The sequence below is a fragment of the Trifolium pratense genome, linkage group LG2 (genome assembly GCF_020283565.1).
Source record: "Trifolium pratense cultivar HEN17-A07 linkage group LG2, ARS_RC_1.1, whole genome shotgun sequence".
NCBI lineage: Eukaryota > Viridiplantae > Streptophyta > Magnoliopsida > Fabales > Fabaceae > Trifolium > Trifolium pratense.
In genome coordinates, this window is record NC_060060.1 from 33703960 (window position 1) to 33727694 (window position 23735).

The 23735-nt window shown below is 33.5% G+C and overlaps 2 protein-coding genes across 3 annotated transcripts; both read right to left on the reverse strand.

The window, feature by feature from the left end:
- Window positions 1-865: 865 nt before the first annotated feature.
- Window positions 866-5593, reverse strand: LOC123910679 (pinin-like). 2 transcript variants are annotated; one of them, XM_045961863.1, is made up of 10 exons: window positions 5416-5593; window positions 5210-5311; window positions 5050-5118; window positions 3941-4105; window positions 3734-3847; window positions 3472-3543; window positions 2293-2376; window positions 2080-2180; window positions 1677-1761; window positions 866-1524 (listed from the first exon to the last, which is right to left on the reverse strand). In XM_045961863.1, exons 1-10 carry the CDS (start codon window positions 5497-5499, stop codon window positions 1117-1119), a joined length of 1284 nt encoding a protein of 427 aa, XP_045817819.1. In that variant the 5' UTR covers window positions 5500-5593; the 3' UTR covers window positions 866-1116. The 2 variants fall into 2 exon arrangements, with proteins under 2 accessions (XP_045817819.1, XP_045817818.1); XM_045961862.1 differs by having other exon boundaries at window positions 3932-4105.
- Window positions 5594-7311: 1718 nt separating this feature from the next.
- LOC123910680 (separase-like) lies at window positions 7312-23130 on the reverse strand. Its single transcript, XM_045961864.1, has 27 exons — window positions 22384-23130; window positions 22126-22303; window positions 21953-22048; window positions 21425-21559; window positions 20855-21321; window positions 20333-20441; window positions 19768-19893; window positions 17843-18103; window positions 17628-17741; window positions 17279-17500; window positions 17059-17169; window positions 16629-16772; window positions 16172-16537; window positions 16003-16092; window positions 14910-15173; window positions 14690-14813; window positions 13774-14571; window positions 13096-13333; window positions 12492-12594; window positions 11781-11954; window positions 10254-10309; window positions 9930-10159; window positions 9600-9828; window positions 8939-9341; window positions 8585-8824; window positions 8362-8449; window positions 7312-8252 (listed from the first exon to the last, which is right to left on the reverse strand). The coding sequence occupies exons 1-27, from the start codon at window positions 23007-23009 to the stop codon at window positions 7735-7737; spliced, it is 6510 nt and encodes a 2169-aa protein (XP_045817820.1). The 5' UTR covers window positions 23010-23130; the 3' UTR covers window positions 7312-7734.
- Window positions 23131-23735: the final 605 nt, after the last annotated feature.

Here is a 23735-nt window from a genome sequence, read left to right on the forward strand (position 1 = left end):
GAGTTTGAAAAAATAATAATTTGTAGTCTTATAACCCACAAAAATTGTAAAAAAATATCAAAACAAATAAATTTGTTTTATATCCCTTTTGTTTTTTAAGAATCTTCTATACGACTCATATAGTGTGTGACTTTGGATCCATAATTCGTAGTATATATAATATAACCCACAAGAATTGTAATTTTTTTTTATCAAAATGAATAAATTGATTTTTCAGCGCTCTTTTTCTAAGAATCTTCTATCCCAGGTAAATAAGAAAGCATGAGTTCAAGTAGTGATATTTTCAAACAAAAGGAATTTGCAGATGAAACGAAAAGCCAACAAATTAGCAATTAGAAAATTAGACATATACTTGAGTTTCAGACCATAACAATTGAAGAGAACAGTCATCATTAAGTAGTTGATGTCAAATGACCTACAATGGCTTTCAAATTGAGAAGTAAATGTTCTAATTATCATGAATCAATCTATTACAATCACATTCTCACCATATATGATTAAATTATAAAAGAATTATTCTAACTCTTCAATGCATTGTTTGAAAGATCAACCTCATTATCCACTTCATTCTCTTTCAATAGAAGGTCCACACATTCTTACTATATACCTTAACTATAACTTTCAAAATTGGATGTCCAAATATTCAAGAGCTTTTTACTGCATGTTTTCTTAATTGAAATTGTAAACATGTGTGCAATATAATTTGCTTACTCACTTCCTGAGTAACCAATTTAATTAGAGACAAACAACTGTTAACATCACATGACAGGAAATTTCATGCCTTGTCTGCCTGTAGGGTGATTTATAACCAATGGTAACAAACCCTTACATGGAGAAAGAAAACAGAGAAAAATACATAAAAATGTACACATCCCTGGAAAAACAAATACCAGAGTGAAAACTCTCAAACTAAAATAAGATAGAGACATTCTTAGTTTGCTTGTTAAGGAAACAAAAACAAACCCAACAATCAAAGACAAAATGCAGAGAAAGTTCATTTGATTACAGAAAAATAATAAAGCAACAAATTTTAATACAGAAGCCTAGCATAGCAAGGGATAAACTACGAAACATAATATATCATTGAATAATTGATGAATGTGTCATGGAGGACCATCAGTTTAGGTCTATATTATCAGCATCAGCAGCAGGATCTGCAGTGGTATTGCTCATTTCCATCTTAATTGTTTCATCAATCCTCCTACCAGAATCATCATCTAATTCATCATCTATCATATCATCCTCTGCAACATTTATATCTTCCACATCATCATCTTCCTCATCATCTTCGTTATTGTTTCCATCAGGGATTTTCCTTTTCTTGGGACCATGCTCGAGCCTATGAGTATCCAATTCTTTGTCCATAGTTTCTTGTAAATTATGGTCGTTGTTTACTTTTCTTGCATTCCTTGCATTCTGCCATCTCTCCAAATCCTTTTCAACATTAGCAAGATATTGGTCCCCGATTTGCTTTTGATACTCAGACAATTCCTCTCTTCTTGCATTCTTCCATTCAAGGAAATCCTGCAAATGGCAACGATGGAAACTATGTCAAATAACAAGATAAATTTTAAAAGGCAATAATCCTGATCCAATGTGTTTGTGAGAATGCATTGACAAACATCGATGTAATAACAAGTAACATCAAAACAAATGAAATGCCTATGTTTGGCAACCTCCTCTTTGCGCTTCTCAATTGACGCAGCATCTTCATCCAAGGGCTTTTTAGGCAAATAGTAGATTGGCGGTTCTGCTTTAGTCCTGCAAAAATACATTCAATCAAAAAACAGCCCAAAAAGATCAAAGAAAAACGTTTGTTCATCTAAAATCCAGCAATTAGCATGAACATCCAGTCATCAAATTGCTTCAATATTACAATTCACATGAACAGAAACTTATCTTCGTCTCAATAAAATGTGAATATGGACACTTTTGGACCAAAATTAAAAATAACCTGCAGATCATTGCATGGTATACCGTTAGATACAATAATAGCTGTTCAGCTGTTGAACATACTAGCTAAATTTTTTGTCATGAATAGACTCTTGCCTAAAAAATTTACAGTTAATGGGGACAAACCTTATAAAATTGCTTAGTCTTTTATGATGCTCACTCCACCGAAGAAACAGTAACTCCAATTTCTTTTCTTCTGTCTTAGCAGCCACACGTGCTCTAAGAGTCTGATGAGAGTTGGGAAACAAAATAAATGTATATAAAAACATTTATTAATGAAATCATAATGAAACTTTGTGAATATGAGGAGCAAAGAATAGTTATCATTAGATAGCCTACCAAATCCCTCCTCCGTTTTTCAGCAATCTGTTCACGTTCTTCTTTCCTGAGCCTTTCACTTTCTTCCCGTGCTTTTTGCTCAGCCTGTGAAGGAGTCCAAGGGATTTTAGATTATTATGAAGCTTTGGATGTTAGCGCGAGAGAAAGAGAGAGAGAAGACAAAGTGGTCAGAAACAATACTTTACTGCTTCATAGAAATTGAAAGCACAGTAATAAATGGTACATTTGACTTTGGCACAATATTTACAAGTCTAATTAAAAAATGGCAGAATGTGCCATAGTCTTAACATTATTCTGATAATTTTCAACTTGTCCAACAAAATTGGCACCAAGTTAATCTATAACATCTATACATGATATTCCATGAATCTTTTGGCGGGTCCAACAAAATTAGCACTAAGTTAATCTATAACATCTATTATCTATACATGATATTCCATGAATCTTTTGGTGGGTATGTATATCATTGTCAAATAAATGTACATGTTTGCCACTAAAAAAACTTATAACATCCTTGTTTGGACCCAGTAAAATGTGTTCGTTCAACTTAATGGAATTTTTTAATCCCAACTATCATCTATCTTAATATTGTATGCACTATGTAGTCTTTAAAAGTTCAACATAAACTTTGATAGCCAAATGTACAAGTTAGGCAAAAACAAAAGGAGGGAAGTACTAGACCTGAAAATAAGGGATGACAAAGGGCAATGCTACCTAACATATTAATCTTGTGCATATTCAAAGAAATAACAAGAAACATGAAAAAGAACGCATTATCTCACAAAACTGATTTACATACAGAAACATTTAGACATGATGTGGCTAGTTTGCTTAAAAAAAGATAAAAACATATTATGTGCTCTCCTGAATCCTGCCTAAATGAAAGTCCCAAATTGTAATTTATACCCACTGCCTATCAAAATCTACCTACTAGAACATATCAAATGAGTATTTCTGCAAAAACAAATAATCCAAACTATGATGTATTCATCAAATTGTTTCACCGAGTCTTTACAAGAGATTTCAAATAATATCAATAAGGGCAATGGCTAAGCATAAATTTATCAGTTATCAATAAAGGTATATTTCATAATTATAAATATCCTTAAACAAAGTGGATTGAGTTAATTATTTTCATGTGAAGAATATTCATATAAAAATGGGCACGAACGAACTTACTCTCTGCAAAGAATTGGATCTTCGCATGAATGCCTCTGTTCCTGAGAGTTGCTTATCTTCCTTTCTGAATTTCTGACAGTTCATAACAAAAGAAAAATATAAGTATGTAGAAAGAATTGTATTAACAAATAGCAACAATGATGAAATTAGAGAAGAGGGGGGGAATATAAATGTACATGGTAAAAAAACAAGTGAATTGAGCTTAGAATATATGCAACAACCTAGGAGTGTGTTTAAAACCAAGTAGTAAAACTAACATTACCTCCAGAGTTCCCAAAAGCTGACCCAGCATTCTTTTGTTTCTATTAACCAAGCTTGGATCCTGGTTCTTGGGCAATACCCTTGGAACATGTTCTGTAGTGGGAACCTCGGAAGCCTTACATGAATAACAGGCTATCATATTAGATATAAATTTCAAAGCAACAATCATCATTGACCAAGAAAGTAAGTCATTTATTACATTTACCACCTTCGAATTTCTTTGATAGCCGTCTCTTCTAGACATTCCACTTTGGTGAGAATTAAAATGGTTCCCATCACTCTGAGCAAAGGTAGAGTTCCCATTTACACCTTCGCTAGTTGAATCCTTTATGTTTCCAGCATCAGCATCTTCAGGCAACTCCCCATCACCAACCTTCATTCCCAACCAAGATATACAGTTAAAAACAAGGTTGTCAGAATCGTGTGTTTGCTTTAAATCGAAATAGGATAATAAGATTGCAAAACCTAAAATCGCAACCAAAATCAACAGATTCTACTCAATTAATTTTGTAGAATTGAAAGGGGAAAGCAAGATCACAAAATAAAAAATCGCAACCAAAATCGAAAGATTCTACTCGCATAATATAATATTAAATATATATTATAAAGTGCAACTACTCAAAGTTTGAATTCTTAAAACAACCGAGTTTCAAAGTTTATCCGTTTATATTTAAACAAGCAGGGTCGAAAACCTCAAACCAGGATATCTTTTACCCATTCAAAAATCACAAACAAAACAAAAATCGGTAGAATCCATACAGAACCGCACGATTTTACTGGGATTTTGCTTTGATTTAGGATTCTACTCGGGATACAGATCCTTTAGGGTGAGCAAACTCACAGGATTTCACTATTCTACTCGCGATTTTGATAACAATGGTTAAAAATACACTTATATTTCCCCTTTGAGTTAAGTGGTTAGGAAGGCACAAAAATACGGGCACGACATTAATGGTTATGATTTAGGACCCCTTTTTTTAAAGATTATAAAGAAAAAACGTGATCTTGGCATGCAATAATTTATACTCTATTAATTTATAGAGATATTTAAGAAAAACATAAACTATTTTGTGTTTACTTAATTTACCATAACAAAAATAACTTTTTTACAGAATCATCTTTCAACAATGGTTTTCAAGAAAAGCTACTCAAACAATTTAAGCAATTAAGACGGTAACAAACATGTCCTTAAATTATCAGACAATGCACACTACTACATTTGAATTTTCAACAAACACACACATAATCTATAATCTATTCTAATTAAAGGAATCAGATTTTAAAACAAAACATGGATATTAAAATTAAGTGAAATACCTTAACAACAGCAGATGAAAGTCGACGTTTAGCAGGAGGTTGATCTTCAGAATCATGATTATCTCCTCCCTGATGGAAAAAACAAATCAATTGAATTAGAATTGAGATTAATTGAATTAAATTGAACCCTAATTAACAATAACAGAGGAAATAGACTCACAGGACGAATAAAAGGACGTTGGCGAATAGAATTATTGCGGTTAATAGGAGCCGATAAAGCACCTTTGCGAAGGCCACGAGGATCTCGAAGCCTCTCATTTATCTGAATGCAAAATCAAAGAACCATGAATCAAATTCAATATAATGTAACTGTATATATCTAGAGAGAGAGAGAGAGAGAGAGAGTATAGAGAAATTATGATGAACCTCGCGTTGTTGACGAAGAAGCTCATCGATCTCGTTACGGAGTTCTTGTTCGGTTTTCTCCGCCGCCGCCACCGTACTCGCCATTGGTGTCAGTGAGAAGAAGAAAGAACGAGTTTCTGTTCTCACTGTCCTTGCGATTACTAAACCCTCACAATTCTCAAACGCATATCATACTTTTATTTACTTTACTGCACACTTATAAACCTTTCTAGATTTAGTTAGGTTTGGTAAAATTGTAACTTTGTTTTGTCATTTATCTAAGTTTTTTTTTATATCAAGTTACTAATCATTTATTTTCTAAACAGAAACTTATGTAGAAAAAAAAAATTGGTTTTTAGTTGCAGTTAAATTATGTAGTTTTTCTTGTCCATGACTAGAATTTTATCTTTTTAAAATGAATAAGTGGGAGTATAAGATTTGAACCTCGGTTCTTACATGAATCGAACCTCGATCACTTCAATAATTTCTAATGTCTTTATCAATTGAGTTATGATCATGGGTGGTTAATTATAGGGTTAAATACATTTTTTGTCCCTATAGTTTCTTATAATTTTGATTTTAGTCCCTAAAGATTTTTTTCATACTTTTTAGTCCCTAAAGTTTGTCAATCTCGTGTATACTTTCACATTTTTGAATGGTTTTTTTTTATGCATGTTTATAAAATTATAAGAATATCTCCAATAAAAATTTAGAATTTTTTTAACATAAGACGAATTATTTAAGAATCTTTATGAGCAAAAACCTAAAAAATTCATATTTGATTCATATTTTGTTAAAAAAATTTAAATTTTTGTACAGAGATTCATATAATGTACTAAACATGACTGGAAAAAAAAAATTAAAATTTAAAATGGTAAGCACGGGCCGAATGAAAAGTAGGGACTAAAAACATTGACGGAAAAAACTTTAGGGACTAAAAAGTGTGAAAAAATTCTTCAGGAACTAAAATGAAAATTCTGGGAAACTATAGTGAAAAAAAAACATATTCAACCCTTAATTATATTCAATAAAAAGTTAATTTATATATTAAGATGGATGAATGCAAGTTTTACATCACCATTGCAGGTCCAACAACACTTCTATAAGTTTGGCAAAGTAGCAAACGACAGAAAAAGTAAGCAATTTTGGCATATCATTTGGTTGACAACGATATAGAGTATTTGGCGTATGCGTAATAATATATTGTTTAGAGGTGAATGCATCGATGTATCTTCTATAATGGACAAAATTATTTACCGATTAGGAACCAATATTAATCTAGCTTTTCTGATTGATGTAGCAATCCTTTAGCTTGCTTCCAATGTATCTAAGACGTATGTTCTTGAATTGTAAACCCTTTTACTCGTTATAATTCAACTTTCATTAAGGAGATCATTTATCAAAACGGCCATTCAGCTTAGTTTCCTATTTTTTTTTTTTTTTTTTTTGAGAAAAAAGTTTCCTATTATTGTTGTTGATCATGTTTTTATTCATTTACATATTCTATTGTATTGTTTCATGTTGGAGGTTCTAATGTCAAGCCTTTAACTTAATAAATTTAGGTCTTGATTATAGAAAAATAAAAACTCAAATTTAACGTTGTTAAGATAATTATTAAACTTCACCCATGGACTACATCGAAATAGTAAAGCATCAACACTCAAGGTTAACCATTAAATTACAAAGGTAAAACATCAATATTGAAAATGTTTATTGCACTTTATGTTTTAAATAATACAAATATTTATTTTTGAAGAAAATATTTATATTGTCATAGTATTGACATTGATTCCAAAAGCTCACTGGTAAAAGCATTATATAAACTATAGTATTAACCATAGCATTATATAAGATTTTATAAACATACTACTACTAGTATGGTACTGTTTACTATTACTCATTTCATCATCATATAAATAAATGTCAATCAATTTATATTGATTGAGATGTGTCAGATATCAATTTCCACGTAATAATCATTTATTACCTTGCTTTTTTTGGACAGTGGTTTGCTGTCCCTGGGTGGAACTAGCTTGTATGTTTCTAACAAGAAAGCCTACAGTTAGTCAAGTTACATATATTTACACAAAACTCATTTCAAACTAAAATTAGCAGTCAAGGTGAACTAAAAGATTCAAACTCCCTAAAGAATAATGAAATCCCTGTTTGTATGCCCCTCCTTCAGGGTCAAGAATAAATAAATTGAACCGGCTGTCAGAAATTCTTATTGTAGGGTTCTTGTTTAGTGAGTTGACTTGGTGAGTTGGGATTAGATGAACCCTTTTAATGCAATTCAACACCGAGTGGTTGTAGAGGCGACCTCTCGTTGGGCTTGAAAGGCTAGCTATCCTTTTTACTCCAAATTCCGGTTGGAACACCATAACATATGGGAGATGCCCCTGTTAAGAAAGGAAGGACGCAAACATTACGTGCCTGGCCCATGAAAGCCCCAATTTTGCGTCTATGGCTGCAGTTGTTCTTAGATGAATCAATCTCATGCAACTCTTGTGATTTCTTCTTTGGGACTTTTCTCTTTGCTCTACCCTTGCCACCCTTCAAATTCATGGCCTCCAATTCTTCTGATAGTAAGTTGCACTGTAAGCATTGCATTGCAACTTCAGATCTTTCTTTCAACCAGGCATCAAACATAGCCTTGCCAAATCGATCTATATCCTTGTCTGTTACATCCCATAGATTGGCAACAATGGATGGAGAACCAGCCAGCAGATATGACAGGGGAACACCTTGCGGCGCATAGCTTCCATGTAAGGTCAATGAACCACTGCTGCACCCCATCAGAAGTGCGGCACCACATTGCTGTAGTTTCTGAATCTTATGCCTGGGAATGTATTGTACTCCTGCAAAGATATACAATTCAACCGCCCTTATAAATATAAGACTCACATGGAATGACAAATATAATGTATGCATTATGTATTATTTTAGATGTGTTTTCTGAAGCTTTACCACTTCCATGCCCAAAATATATAAAAAGGTCATGGCTTTCCAAAGCAGAAGCCAATTCTTGGACTGTGGGTTCAGAACCTGCCTTTCCCTGTAAAAGTAACATGATGAGAGAAGATGACATGTTTATTCACTATACTTGTAGATAAAACAATTAGCAGGAATATAAATAAGACATAAATATTCTTCATAGATATTATCAAATAACTTTTAACAGATGCAATACCTCAAGGTTTTGATCTCTAAAATAATTTTCAAATACAGTTTGAGTGTACTTGAGATCACCAGCTGGATTTAATAAATAAAAAGCATCCAGAGGATCTATAGAAGGAAAGGGCACCAAATTCCTTCCCACTTGTTCTTTGTGGTTGTTGCCTTTCTCAAGAACAGCGGAGATGCTACTAATTGAAGGCATGCGATAAACTTCCTGGTTCCTTAGTATGGGCAAATTTTCCCAAGGGAGCATCTGTTGCAGCAGTGGAGTTATGTTATCGAAGTCCCAATCATTTAAAAAGTAGAACGTAATGCTTCAAACTATTTCAAAACAACATAATAAGGAAGTCAGAAACAGTTGATTTACCTGCACCTCAGAATCCAACACAAGAATTACAGGCTCTCTATTCACAGAGTCATCCACTTCCAGCGCATTTAAGGCTTCATTTATTAGTTCAGAAGCAACCTCTAATGACATTAATTTATTGGCCGCATTTAAAAATATCCCACTCTTTGCTTCATCACAATAGCCTCCTTTAGCAATGTAGCAGTCTTTCTTTGAGCATAGCAGTGAAAGCAATGTCTTTCCTTCACAATCATATTTGGAGCCTCCAAGAATAATTTTAAGAAGGCCCTCATTTATATCCAATTTGCACTTAGATCTTAGATCATTTACAAGATTTTTAAGCACCAAGTCAAAGTTTTTGCAATTCAGCCATTCTCCAAGAAGCAAGCATTTCCAAGAACCAAACCACAAATCTTCAACATTCCTGGTAAAGGAGATATAACAATTAGTTTCTATTTTTCATTGACAGAATAACAATTAGTTTCTTTAAGGTTAAAACTACTTCTACCCTGTCAATGATGTCAGCGTGATACTGTTGTTTAAAACTTGAAATTTGTTAGTAATGAGTTTATAAAGTGAGTGTTCCATAGTTTTTTAACTACAGAGAAAGGATGCAAAGTATGCACGGTGCAGTTTTAAATCAAAGTCTGCAAATTGATGAAATCGTACAAAAGTAACGCACCTCAGAAATTTATCAAGACGACGATCAAGGTTGGTTCTCTGCTTCCACCATAATATCCTATTCTCTTGTGTCTCTTCAAAACGAGACGATGATGTCAAGTAATTCTCTTCCAAAATGGTTCTGAAGGCTGGTGCAATGTCATCAACCGTTGTAAAACCCCATGGACAATGCCAGACTTTATTAGGTTTCTCACACATTTGAAAAAAGTCTGAACTCAGATCACCCTCATCTGAAAAAGGTGATGAACAGTTATAAATTGTCAAACATCATGAAATTTATAAGTATATGATTTTGATATGATGTTACTTTGTACCAACAGGAGCTATATACCTTGTAAAATAGAATCCAGTGGCAACAACATCACAACAGGTTCGGTCTTAAAATTCAGTCGTGAAACCAACATCCATGCTCGAACACATGCAGGATAAGGCAACAACTCCTGCAGCAAACTACTATATTCACGTTCGAGCAAACTTATGCTGATTATGGTTGTGAGTGGAAGACCGGCAATAAACTTCTTCACATATTCTGCAAGATCTATGGTGGAATCAGGTGCAGTCCTGCAACACGAAAAAACATATACAATTATAGTATTGCTTCAGGTTGTATTTGAATTGATTCATTTCTTTATTATGCAATAACGACAATTTTTACCTTAGTAAGTCAACTGTGACTTCTTTGATGCAAGAAGATCCAGTAACAGGTGGATCCTGAAATAGAAATTGATTAATTTAATGGGTAATTTGTGCCTGTCATATATATCATAAATGCAGCATACAGCATTGAACATGAAGCAAGAAATCCTAGGATGCATTTGATTCGCTAAAATATGAAGGACTGGACAGTATTAAAATACAAACTCCACGTTTGATTTTAAAAGTGATTATTGAACATAGAAAAACAAAATATGAAGCATGTGACAAATTCCTTTATATTTGTTATTGAGAAAACAAGAGGTGAACTACTTGTCCTATGGATACCACTATCCTAAAGTTGAAAATAGCCAAATAGATAGCTTATCAGTTTAGCCAAACCCCATTAACACCAAGAGAGAACTAGAAATACCAATCAGGATCCTATAGCCCTACCCCTACTTGTAGTGTGTTGTTCAACTTATGATCCCTTGGGCCCTAAGGTGCATCGTTTTTCCGTATACATCATTATGTTATTATTCATAATCAACATTCATTGACAGTATAAGACCTGCTGTATTTACAGTGCATCATTTTTACTTAGGAAAGAAGAACAATCAAAAAAGAATATGCAAGAACTAGAAGCCCTATGCATCACGCCATCGCTGTCACACACACACCTTCTTTCTCGCTCTTTCTCTAGTTTTGCAGGCTTTTTCTCGGTATATTCTTAGAAACCTTATGAAATGAATCTAAAGATTGTTTCAATTTTGCAGAATCTGAAGATTGGGTGACGAAATTGAAATAATGGTTCATGGTTTTGACAACTATAGCAGCAGAGGTTAAATTAAGAAATCTGGTTTTGGATATGGATATCAATGAAATCGCCACTTTTCAAATTTGGTTAACTCAACCATATGTGAAAAAAAAATGGACTGGTTAAATTTTATTTTAGAAATAACCGTATTTTTAAGAGTGGATTTGGATGTGTATGTGGATTTGGCACTATAACTGATTGTTTTGCACTTCTCTGGCCAAAATCCTATGAAGTTGTTTTGTGACAATAAATTGGCTACCACTATTTCTTATAATCATGTTCAACATAATAGGACAAAATACATTGAAATAGACCAACACTTTATCCAGGAGAAGTTGAATAGTGGCTTTATAAGTACAACTTATTCCTTCAAAAAAAAAAAACTGAAAGATGTGTTAGCAAAGGGCTTACCAACAAAATTATTCAGCCAACTTGCAAGCTAGGAATAATAGATACTCATTCACCAACTTTGAGTGAAAGTCTTTTGAATAGATGTATATTTGTAATTATGTTAATCATTGTATTCGGCCCATTAATCAGGCATGTTAGGTATAAATCGTAGTCTATAAAAACACCTAATGTTTGTACACTTGGCAATATTTTTAAATAATATTCAGAAATATTTCCAACAATTAATTTCAAGAGCCATAACTTATGATAGAAGCCATGGATAAAATTCCACAATATTGATAAACATGAAAGATATGCCTCAACATCAACAAGAGATTGTACCTTGCATCGCCCAGTTAAATGTGAAAGAAACTGGCAAGTAAGATGAGTTCCAATTGAAGCTTGGTGGAAGTATGAAGACCAATAATTTTCTTCGAAAACTTTGCTAAAAGAGGACATTGAGAATTGTTCACTCAAGGAAGAAACCACAAACATCACAGCAAGCAAGTTAGACACCTGTTGCAATATCATTAGCAAACTAAGATCATAAACTGCGAAAGAGCTCATGTGATAAAACAATAGAAACCAAGGAAGAGATAAAAAAGCTAACAATTTGGATTGTTAAGTAACACGGCAAGCATTTGCAATTCATAAAACAACATGAGTCATCCAGCGATTACTGACAACAACTTAAGTATACCACAACTTATGTTCTTAAACTGAGTTTCTTTTAATTATATAAAGTCGATGCTTTACTTACAAACCATGTGGTTGCTATGTTGGAAACTTCTACTTAATTTTCAAGTATCAACATGGAAGGATATATATAGTAGAGCTTTCCACGTATGGGATGTTGATATCGGCTACCATAATAGGGTTGTAGAAAGCCAAGATATACACTCTTCAGACTTGATTTAATTTTATGCTTTAAACATTGTTAAGTATCAATGTCTAAGGTGTTCATATTTATTGTGAAATTATAGCCAATCAAAAAACTAAACCAATTAGGTGAAAATTGTCACAGAATAATAACATAAAGATAGAGAATACAACCTTTTGAAAAACTATGGGAACCTCACGAGAGAGAACAAAAGCCACCATCAGCCAAGAAGCTATGTCTTCAAACTTGACGTGAGATAGATTACAAAAAATGTTTCTGTAAGGAAAAACCAAAATGTCCAAAGTCTATAAAAGTTAGTTATAAAATGTTATGTTCCCAGAGCAGCAAATATAGAAATTTTACAAACATAACTCAAAGGGAGATACTAGTGTAGGAATACAGGAAAGCACCAAAATATTTCCACAAGAGCACAATGGATCTTTAAGAACAAGGAAAAAAAATAGATTCAGAAATCAATATTTTTGCTACAATTTCCAGGTGCTTCGTTTATCAGAATATCATCCGATAATTGTATGGTAAAGACTGCCAACTCTTGTCTATAAAACACACCTAGAGAACAATCCTAGTTAAGCAAACACATTACTCTTGATGATGACAAATATACACCTCAAACGCCATATTTAGAAGGCTCAAACATTTTCAGAAAGCATAACAAACAGTGTTATCATATGCATCACAAGCTAGTAAACCATTTGTATATTATTGCTGAACTGAGAGGCCAGTCAGTGTCAGAATGTTTTGGATGTCAATGCCTACCTTGTAAACTTGGAATGATAGCATTTCAAAGAATGCCAACATATGCTATAAACTATATCTGCACGCTCGATAGCAAATACGTCTCCTGGTATCTCCTTTGCAACCAATTGGTGAAAAGAATCTAGAGGAATTGATGAAAACGTGTAGTAGAATGGGTTTCTGTTAAACAGAAGTGACATGCTTTGTAGAAGAACTTTTTGTGCTTCATCGATTTGACCAGGATATGCAAAACACTTCACTGCAGATGAACATTCGTATTAGAAAAAGGAGGCAAAAACATTATTCCATAAGGGTATGTTTGGATTGATGGTAAAAAGTAGAATGACATAAAATTCATTTTTTTTTTAAATATAACTCGGCTATTCTATTTCATTTCATTCCATCTAGTATTATCAATCCAAACATATCCTTAAAAAAAATACATGAATTGAACTAAAGAGCAATTTACATGCCAACACGAGTAAACTTCCATTTTCCAGAAAGTCTCTGCAAATGCATGAAGACGCATGTTGCGATTTTAGAGGCAAGCTAATTATTCAACCGATGCTTAATCTGGTGAAGTTACAGCTAATGCTTGGAGATTATGGAAGTCTGTTACCACTCTATTTACTAGGTGCAGATGACTACAGAAAAATCATGCATTTACACAATACAGATAATATGAAATGGTACACATACCTACTCGAGTTAGTAGCTTCATTGAAAGTTTCCTCCGAACAAACTCCCATTTAAGAATGATAAAATCATTCAATAACCCAGATTTCACAACTTCAGGTGGAAGGTAGGTCCAATGCTTCATTTTAGATAAAGCGCATGTTATGACACACCTTGAAGAAATGCTGCAATCTGTCCCCGTTGAAATTGATTCCTTCTGACTACGCATGTCAGATGGATCAGAAATTTGGTTCCCATCCACATTTTCATTGACTTCTAACTTCCTAGAAATGCTCATATGTTGGTTCTGTATAGAGCGATATCTGGAACGAGTTATCCTTGATGTATTCTCAACTACTATGTTTGGTTCCTTTGATATAACCTTGGCTGCATTTTTAGACTTTCTATTTTGTTTGGGTCCGGTCTTGGTTCCGGGCCCTACTTTCGTAGATTTCATTACATCTTCACCCACTTCATTCACTATAGAACAAGTGCAAGTCTTTCCTGCATCACATTTTGCAGTTGCTGCAGTTGCATCACCGTCGTCTTCAGGACAACTCAGAGGGTTTTTCCATTCAGAAAGAGTTAATTTATTCAGAGCTGATGTGTACCAATTTTTTGCAGTCTCTTTAGAAGCACCATCGTCACAAGCGTTTAATTTACTTTGACACAAATCTCCAAGATACCCATGAAGAGTAACTTCAAGTATTAATTTACACTTTGAACAACAAAATGGTGTGCAGTTATCATTCAAAATCTGCTCAGCACATTGAAGTTCCTTTTCTGCCAAATCCCAAAGTCTTCTCGTAACGTAGAGTTTCCCTAGTAATTCAAACCAAAAAATGGCAAATTAATTTTACATCGAAAATTGAGGAAAAAAAACTCACCAATCCAATGGGGTAATAACTAATAAGACTACAACTACAAGTAACTTACATACCTAAGAGGGAAGAGAAAGCAACTATAAACAAAGGCAATTGAAGTGAACAGGATATAGCTTTCCCCCATCGAAGATAGGTTTCAGCCTCAATTCCATCTCCGATAATTTCATAGATGGCTCCTATCTGCATGCATTTATGACATTGAAATGCAGTCCATAAAACACTTCCTACAAATAATATAATTCAATAAATGATAGGAGGACTAGATATAAGCCAAACCTGAAGAGTGCTCTCAAGGTAACACTGCATAATTTTCCATGGACTCAGATAATTGTCTTTTATGTCCCATGGTTTCGAGTCAAATAGAAACACTTCCCTGACAACTGACATGTCCACCTCAATTTTATCAACACCGTCCATAAGATTCTTCGAAAAATCAACTGTTAAATTATTCTTTTCATTATGGTTCTGAAAAATGTGCCTAAATTTCACTTTGAAGAGTTTGGCATGCAATCCATGAGCTTCTTTTGCAAATGAAAGCGCCTAATAGGTAATAAGTACAAAAGGCAAAAGAAATACTATAAGTCGGGAAACATAGCAAGGGCAAAGAGATGTAAAACAAAACAAATATTATGACTTCCATTCATAGGTCATCTATAAATGCCTACAAAAAAGACACAGCTTTGAAGTTTACAAAATTACACGCTTTTCCTTTTAAAATTCGAGTTTTGCTTGTTTGAATAGGAAAAAATTATGGACAAAATGACAAGGTATTATAAATAAACAAGTCTAAATCCATTATGCTTTTACATTCTAATTTTTCATCTAAGCTTAAATTGTGCTCGGATAAGTTTTCACTGTTCACCTACCTAACCAAGAAGATTGTTCAGGTTGAAAAAACATTACTAGTTTTGTTTAACTAGAAAAAAGATCGCAGAAGAGTGACAATAAAATTCAAGCTTTGACATTAAAAAATCTAGGTTTGCTTGTTTAAATAGGGAAAAAATGGAGAAAAGGACAAGAAACTATAAATAATCAAGTCTAAATCTGTTATGCTTTTACATTCTTAATTTTCCAACTATGCTTAAATTGTGCTCAGATAAGTGTTCACTATTCCCCTACCCAACGAAAAAGATCAGTATGGTAGAAAATTGATAAGTTATCACACATTAAGTCCAGCGCAGTTATGGTTGACTAGAAGGAAAAAAACCATATAGAAGTTTAAAATTAATCAGCAGTGTTGCATCTCTCACACAAAAAGAAGCACTTATGACAAATATGAGACATGCTTCAAATAGCAATGATCTTTAGTCAAGTTAAAGGGATGATGATCAGTATTGTAAGGACTAAAATTAAAACTATTGCTACTTACCTCTACTAGCTTCCCATTTGCAATGAGTCTTTGGCACAAATCACTGTAAAGACATCCAGCAAGAAAAGTGCAATGACTTGGAACAGGAACCTAGGAAAAGATTACAGAGAATAGAGTGATGAATTTAATTAAAATAAAGTATGATAATTATGTCTAAGAAGGACCTTACATTTGAAATCAGTTTGAGCGCAGCTTTTTGAACTTCGTCAACTGTGATTTCTACTTGAAAAGAACTACCATGATCGCAAGAACTCCTATGAGAGCTTGCAAACAAAAAAGAGAAATTCTGTTGAAACCCTATTAACGAGGATTGGTTTTCCTTAAGATTATTAATCCAGAAATTAATATTTGAAAAATCGCTAAACTCGTCCGATGAATTTAGGATGAATGCCTCATTCACAGGCGAAACACAGAGAGCATGACTAAGCCTTCTACTTTCCCATAATAAGATCAGCCACTTCTCCATTGAGACACTCTTCAATGTGAACATTCTGATCACCAGCCGGTATGCATCATTGAAGAGTTCCATGAAACCCTAAAGAGATATTGTTGAAACCAAAATATTGTCACCATATATCTTGTGCAAAAACTACATAAACCAATAATACTTAAGAAGAAAAACGGACCTTCAAGTGTAATAAATCAATTATGTTATAAAGTAGAATCATTATACTGTCGGACAATACAGAACATTCTCCCTCTTCAAAGCAATCCACACAAAAAATGCCCAACCATAGATCCAAAGCAGCCTTGACATCTTCAAAAATTTGCTGCTTAATGTACAATCAAAGATAAGCATGTTTGATTAATAATGAGAAGATGATTACAAATAGTTAGGAGAATAAAAAATAAACCTTCAAAATTGTAAGAAAACTTAAAGAAAAGAGAACAAAGCATACATCAATGAAGTTGCTAAATCCCCCAACATATATGAAAGGGAAACCAAGAAAATTGACTATTGAGTAGACATCATCAGTTACAATTTACTGCCCCAGAAAAAAAATTAGAGAGAAATAGTCTAATGACAAAGTGTTAATTATCAGCATGTCGTAGTACCTCTGAACCAGGTTCAGCTTCCTGGGTAGACAGTGCACGTAGACATAATGCCACACAAAACTGATGATAAAGGGGAATTGCTTTGGTACACATCTCACCAGAAATCTCCTTCTGCGGAAATGGACTTCATATTAATGGCCTATGCATCTCTAATATAAAAAACTACAAAAAATAGAGGTTAAATATTTGAGGGAGACACAAGAAGAACCGAACAGCTTACCATAATGATGATTGCTTCTGACAAACACTGAATGCAGTCCTGGAGACCAGATATGCCGCAAAACCTTAATGCCTTTCCCTTTCTGATTAGAGTTTGTGCCTTTTGAAAACAACTATTTGGCGTGATATATATATTTTGAAGGAGGAAATTTGCAATTTTCATTTGCATTTTCTGACAAAATTCTGGGTATTTATAACTCATCTCCTCGTATGCAGTAAGTTCCTAAACAGACATGATGGAGAAAAAGAAAAGATACACAATCACAAAAGGTCCAATAAACACCAAATGCATAGCAATAAAATTGTTACGAAGTTTCTATTCGAAGGAAATGTCTACGAAGCGACTGAACCTGCTCTAAGATCGTGCCAATGTCCCTCTTTGACAATTCTGTAGAAGATGACAATAGACTGTATAAGCTAGGAGAATCAACCCTCTCATCATCCTTAGCACGTTTGCATTCTATCTGTATGCATATGATATGATATAAGTATAACAATAAATAGTAAGAAACAAACTTAAAATGTAACCAGTTGAATACAAAAATAAAATGTTTTGTAATGCTACCTTCACCCACTGCTTCACCACAGGTATAGGCGCTGGAAGCTTCTCAAACAGATTGTTAGCACTGGACCAGTTTTTAAGGGTTTCAATCAATTTCTTTCTTATCTTAAGATTGTTGGTTTCATAGAGAAAATCTAAATGCATAGCACTTCTTGTGTAAGCATCCATTACAAACTCTTTCAAAGCACCTTCTGACAGATTACCACAGTGGCATTTAATACAGAGCCACGATGCTTTACAGCCCAAGTTTAGAACTTTCACAGCCTGTAGTGATACATCATACAAGAAAAAAAAGTAACATACTTAGCAAAAGATATTACATTCTGATTATTTACTTTCAGAATCACCTCCTTCACATTCTCATTGTTCAACAAAAATCTAAACATTTGAACTTATTTAATTTCGCACAAATCATAACCAATAGAACAAATACAGCAGTTTTGCATGATTACTCATAGTTTAAGCAAGATTACTTTTATGTAAACTGTTTTTCAAAAAAATAAATTATTAACCGATGATTCTGCTCTCCATTTAATTTATAATCCATTTGTTGTTTGACTTGTTCCCTTGACTGTGTTGTTTCCTTCACTGAAGCGTATGCTTTCTTTTAGAAATAGAGTTCAGGTCGGATACTTGTGCAGGTTTGGTGGAGTACTGTCATCCTCTCAACCAAGGCCACGTATAGTTGGGTCATCCTGGTCTTGCCAAGATACGAAAATTGTCTACCTTGTCTCATGAGTCATGAGCCGTGTCAATTTGAAAAACATGTAGTTCTTTTTCTGGCTGTGTCAATTGATAAGCTACATCCCCTTTTGCTTAACTTCACTCTAATCTATAGTCAATGTGGTATCCTAATACAAACCCTCTCGCCGAGGACTGAAAATCTTTAGCACACACAAAAGTGCAAGGTGAAATTCCGCACACACTCTCACGCCTCATAATGGAAATCTGAATAACTAGAAAAATACAGATAACCCAATAATAAATCTTGGATAGGATTTTATTCCATCTTAGTAGAATTTAGCCACTAAAAATTTCTCATGAAGTGAGGATTGCCCAAGACTTAAAAAGACAATTTTGGCCTCATGTCAAGTTGATGAGGGATCTCAATAGAGATAAGGCAAAAGGTTGGTTCATTAGATAACCTTCAATTTGATTCTTACCGCTCAGTCTTAACTTATGTTTCGGCTAAGAGTAGTGTGCACTTCAGATCAAAGTAGAGTTTAACACATTTCAAACTGATAGAGACCAGGAATGCATACCCAGAGAAGATTTAGACCAAATGCTAGATTAATTTAGTCATCGACCAAAGATATGGAGAATTTATTCGATACAAAAATAGGGGAAATGTGGAAATTAGATATAGGAGGACGTTGTTATCCCAAGTGAAGGAGTGGTGTTTTCAAAAAATTACGGACAGGTTATTGAGGTGAAGAGAGTAGTCCGGTAGTTAATTTTTAGAATTTTTTTCAACCATATTATTGAGCTCGCAGCTTTTAGAGCTGTGAAATGTTTCATTTTGTTCATTTTTCTAAGTGTTCCAATATAGTAAAGGGTGTTTCTTCTTATTATTCTGATTCTTTCTTTCATATTATTATTCAGAGATTTATATTCAAGATTCAGTTTCATTATTCAGTCACATTACAACTCTATAGGCCTTTCATATGGGCCATATCTGAGTTAAAATGCATCATCTGTGGGTCCTTACTAAATACTTGAAGCTTTCAGGCTAAGCTATTTAGTTATAAAATGCACCAGATAAGATAAATGTGATGTATTTTTTACAAGTCTGATTTGCTTACTGGTGTCTAAAAGCTCCTAGCAGGAGCTCAAATGCTTTTGGAAATATTTTACAAAACAATTGTAAGATGTTTCCATGAAATATTACATTGCATAGCAAATTTCAATTAAAAAAAAAAAAGGAATACCTCTTTTGGTTGCTTGTTTTTGTACAAACCTACAGCAATATTACGGAGACAATTACTTATGTATTTTAACTCTTCTGTATCAATACACTTGCTAGCGATAATATGCTTAATCAATTGTGTGCTCTCCTGAAATAGAGGCAACAAACATTAGTTTTACTTAGCACAACTTCATATTCCTTCCAGCCACTATTATGAGCCAACAAAAAAAAAAGCTAATTTCACGTTGCAATTAATTTTTTAGATTTCATGTAAAACACAAGTCAAACTAACAAAATTGTCCTTTCTATGTTCAGTGCAAAAATTCATTCAACTACATACATTAAATGTTTTTGAATTGAATGAAGGGTATATTAGGAATAATAACATAACATTAAATAGTTGAAAAGTTAGTTAACTTTTACTTATAATAGTAACAAAGAATTGAAGCATCTTTTTGCTTATAATAGTGACCAGAGGGAGTAGCCTTCTACAAACATTTAAGAAATCCAATAAGATAATTTTATTGGGAAAATATTATAGTAGAAAGGATAACACGTAAACAGCACTTCGTGATAATAAGGAGAACCTGAAGTTTAAGGTTGGTTCTGATGGAAAGAGTGAAAGCTGCCAGAGTTACAATGCACAATGTTCTACTCTTTTCGCCAAATCCGTCACCATTCGTTTCAAATGTACAACTGCAGTGAGAAAGAAGTGAAATTTAGATGTTTATCATCACAAATAGCACAAGATGAAATAAACAGAAGGTATAATTCATCAAACTTGTTGCAATATTTTATTAATAAACAATAGGCAAACAATATTTTCTTAGAAATGGTTAGTGTGACAAGTGAAAATGACAGTATAAAAGAGATAAAATCAACATATAAGACAAAAACAAGGGGGATCGGAACTCTTGTCTTCCAAGAGAAAAGGAACGAGGTTTTGAAGCGACGAGAACAAAAAATAGTGAATGAAAGAGCGTGACAAGTTTTTCTCCATTCGAGATGTTAGAGGTGCAAAGGTATAATCAAATAGAAAGGCATATAATATAAGCCAAACAGGAAAAACTCTACTTCACCAACATAATTTAGATACGCGCTGAATATACCTTTGACTATAAAGAATAAATTGACAAAGGGCGTGAAATGCATCTTCAACTGTGGAAAGCATAGTTGTAGCAGAAGCATCATCCTTTTCAGTTATTAACTGTTTCCATTCTGAATTTACTGATTTAGCAAGTGGTAGGCATAGAACTTCCAATGCCTTTATGTATAATGTTAGGTAAGTCCTAGAAGCCTCACAATCGGAAGCCGATTGTGTGCATGTGTGGCCATCAAATGGTCGGTCCTCAACACTGAGTGAGATACAACTACTTCTGCTGCAAATATGCAAGGAACCGAGCAAAGGTGGTGAACTCTGTAGTATTTTCTTATTTTCAAGTAAAGTTCCCAGCAAACATTCAAATTTTGCATTGCCAGAGGATACAACATCTTCAGCTCCGGACCTCAATTTACAGCTAACGAGGAGTAACCCAGCAGCATAGAGCCTCAGTATTGAATTAAGGGGTTTCATAAACTGCCAAAGTGCCAAATTACTTCAATCAAAGTGGAATATAAAAGGTTGAAGCAGCTGCATAAATAAAAACTACAAACGAGAAACCTTGAAGAAAGAAAAAAACCTGTTTATAATGTTCTGCTGTTTTATTCAGATATGCTGCAAACGTATGACAAATACTTGCATTTGCAGTCTTACAATTATTGACACAATAATATACAAGTTCAACAAAATCTGTTCCAGCATTTCCCTCTTCGACCTGAAGGATAAATATAATTGACTAATATAAGAATCGAGAACTCCAACATTGAAATACCAATATTGTTGTTTAGATGGTAAACAAACTAAATTAGTAACTAAAAGTGGTCTTGCACAAAAACTGATCAAATAAATAAAATCAGCTTGTAGTTCTTCTAATAGTCCAATAACAATAAACTTTAAACACTGGGTGGTAGCTTAGATAGTGGCAATGCATATAGGCTAAAATAGCTAGGCCAAGCAGCTTTGTATAATTACTTTGTACTAATATTCTTACAAAATGAACTTAACAAAATTCAATTGAATCAAATTAAGAAAAACAGTGTCACTGGATTTGCAAAATTTTATCCAAAATCACTGAGTTCTAGCCATAGAGTTTCATATACATCCTTACCTTGCTTTCACGAGCAACACAATCCAGTATATCCATGATATACAGTAATCTATCCTCCTCCAACATGAAAAGTACGGAGCACATCCTTTTAGCAATCTGCATTCAAAATCTCATCAGCATTGCGAGTGAAATATTTAATGATACAAATAACTTAAAGTAAATAGTTAATTTACCTTGAAAAATTGATCTTTAATTGAAGACTTTTCATACTCAATTAATGTCGTTCGGCAAAAAGTGACCACCAAATCTTTATCAGAGAATGAAGTCTTCTCAAGGAAATTTAAAGCACATTTACCCAAGTTATATACTAACACCTTGTGAAACTTCTCATGTGAATTGGAATCCAATTTCCTGAAACAGTAAATTGTATAAGCATGGAAAATTGTTGCAAACACAATACGAATACAAAATGTAAAACATTGAGACCTTACCTAAGCCATGGCTTCACTTCATCCATCAAATGAAGAACCCTTCTGAAGTAAACATCGTCTTTATCCGAAGCCATCGAAGCACACCTAACTAAAGTCACAGCAATTTCAACAAAAACCACGAATAAACCCTTATCATCATCTCCACCACATTTATCAATTTCAGGGAGAATCGTCTTCTTCTTCTTTTTCACTCCATAAACCTTCTCCAGAAGCTTTAATACTTCAACTTCAGCCTCACGAAACCGACTACAAGACTCAAAACAACGTATCATTCGAATTCTCTGGAGATGAAACGTTGAGGGTTTAGCATCCAATTGAGAAGAAACTGATTCTAAGCAATTCAAACAGAGAAGATAAACTTTGAACAATTCGGTGATTAAGATCTCGTTTGAATTAGGTATTTCTGGAATACGTTTAGGGAGAATTGATAATGAAGTGTTAATGAATGGTAGAAAACGTTTCAGTAATTGACGAATTAGGGTTGTGTTTTGGTTGGAAGAGGAAGAGGAAGATGAAGAAATGATATCTGAGAAAGGCTGAAGGTAATCGGAGATTAGGGTAAAGATTTCTGTAGAATCGGAGGTTTTGAGCTTAGAGATGAGAGATGATTCGGTGGAAGAAGCCATAGCGAGAGCTATAGAGAGAGAAAGTGAGAGAGAATGCGATTTAAGAAGTGATGTGAAAAATTAGGAAATGGAAGTGTGTGAGGGAGCTTAATTTCGAAGGCGCCAACAATTCCGCTTGCAATTTTATTTCAATTCAAAAAATAAATAAATAAAATGTAACGGCATTTTTCTTTAGCCCACAGGAAAATATGTTTTACCCATTTTTTATTTTTTTTACCTCTTTTTCTTTTTTTCTTGTAAACTGAGGATAATTTTTTCTACAGAATGTGAGAATAATTTTGTTTTTTTGTTAATTGAGAATAATTTGGTTATCCCTACTTTCTTGCAAAATTAAGAAAAACAAATTTGGCATAATAATCATATTTTTACTACCGGTTGAAAAATGACAAATTTTAATATATAATAATTATTTTAGTCATATTTACTTAAGAGGTTTTTTAATGATGATCTTTTTAGCAAAATAAGCTTATAAAAAAATATATATTTGTTGGTTCTACTTAAAGAAATAGGCTAGCCTGATATGAGCTGATATAGGCTAGGTTGTATGCCCCAATAGGCGGGTCTGACCTATTCCCAACCCTAATAATGGTTGTTTTTATGACATAAGGATCAATGTCTATCGTAGCATCTCACTATGGTTATTTTAAGAGTTGAATTACTATATGTATAATCAAAAACTCAAAATTGCTCACACATTTTGGGACGGAGAGAGTACGTGAACAATTT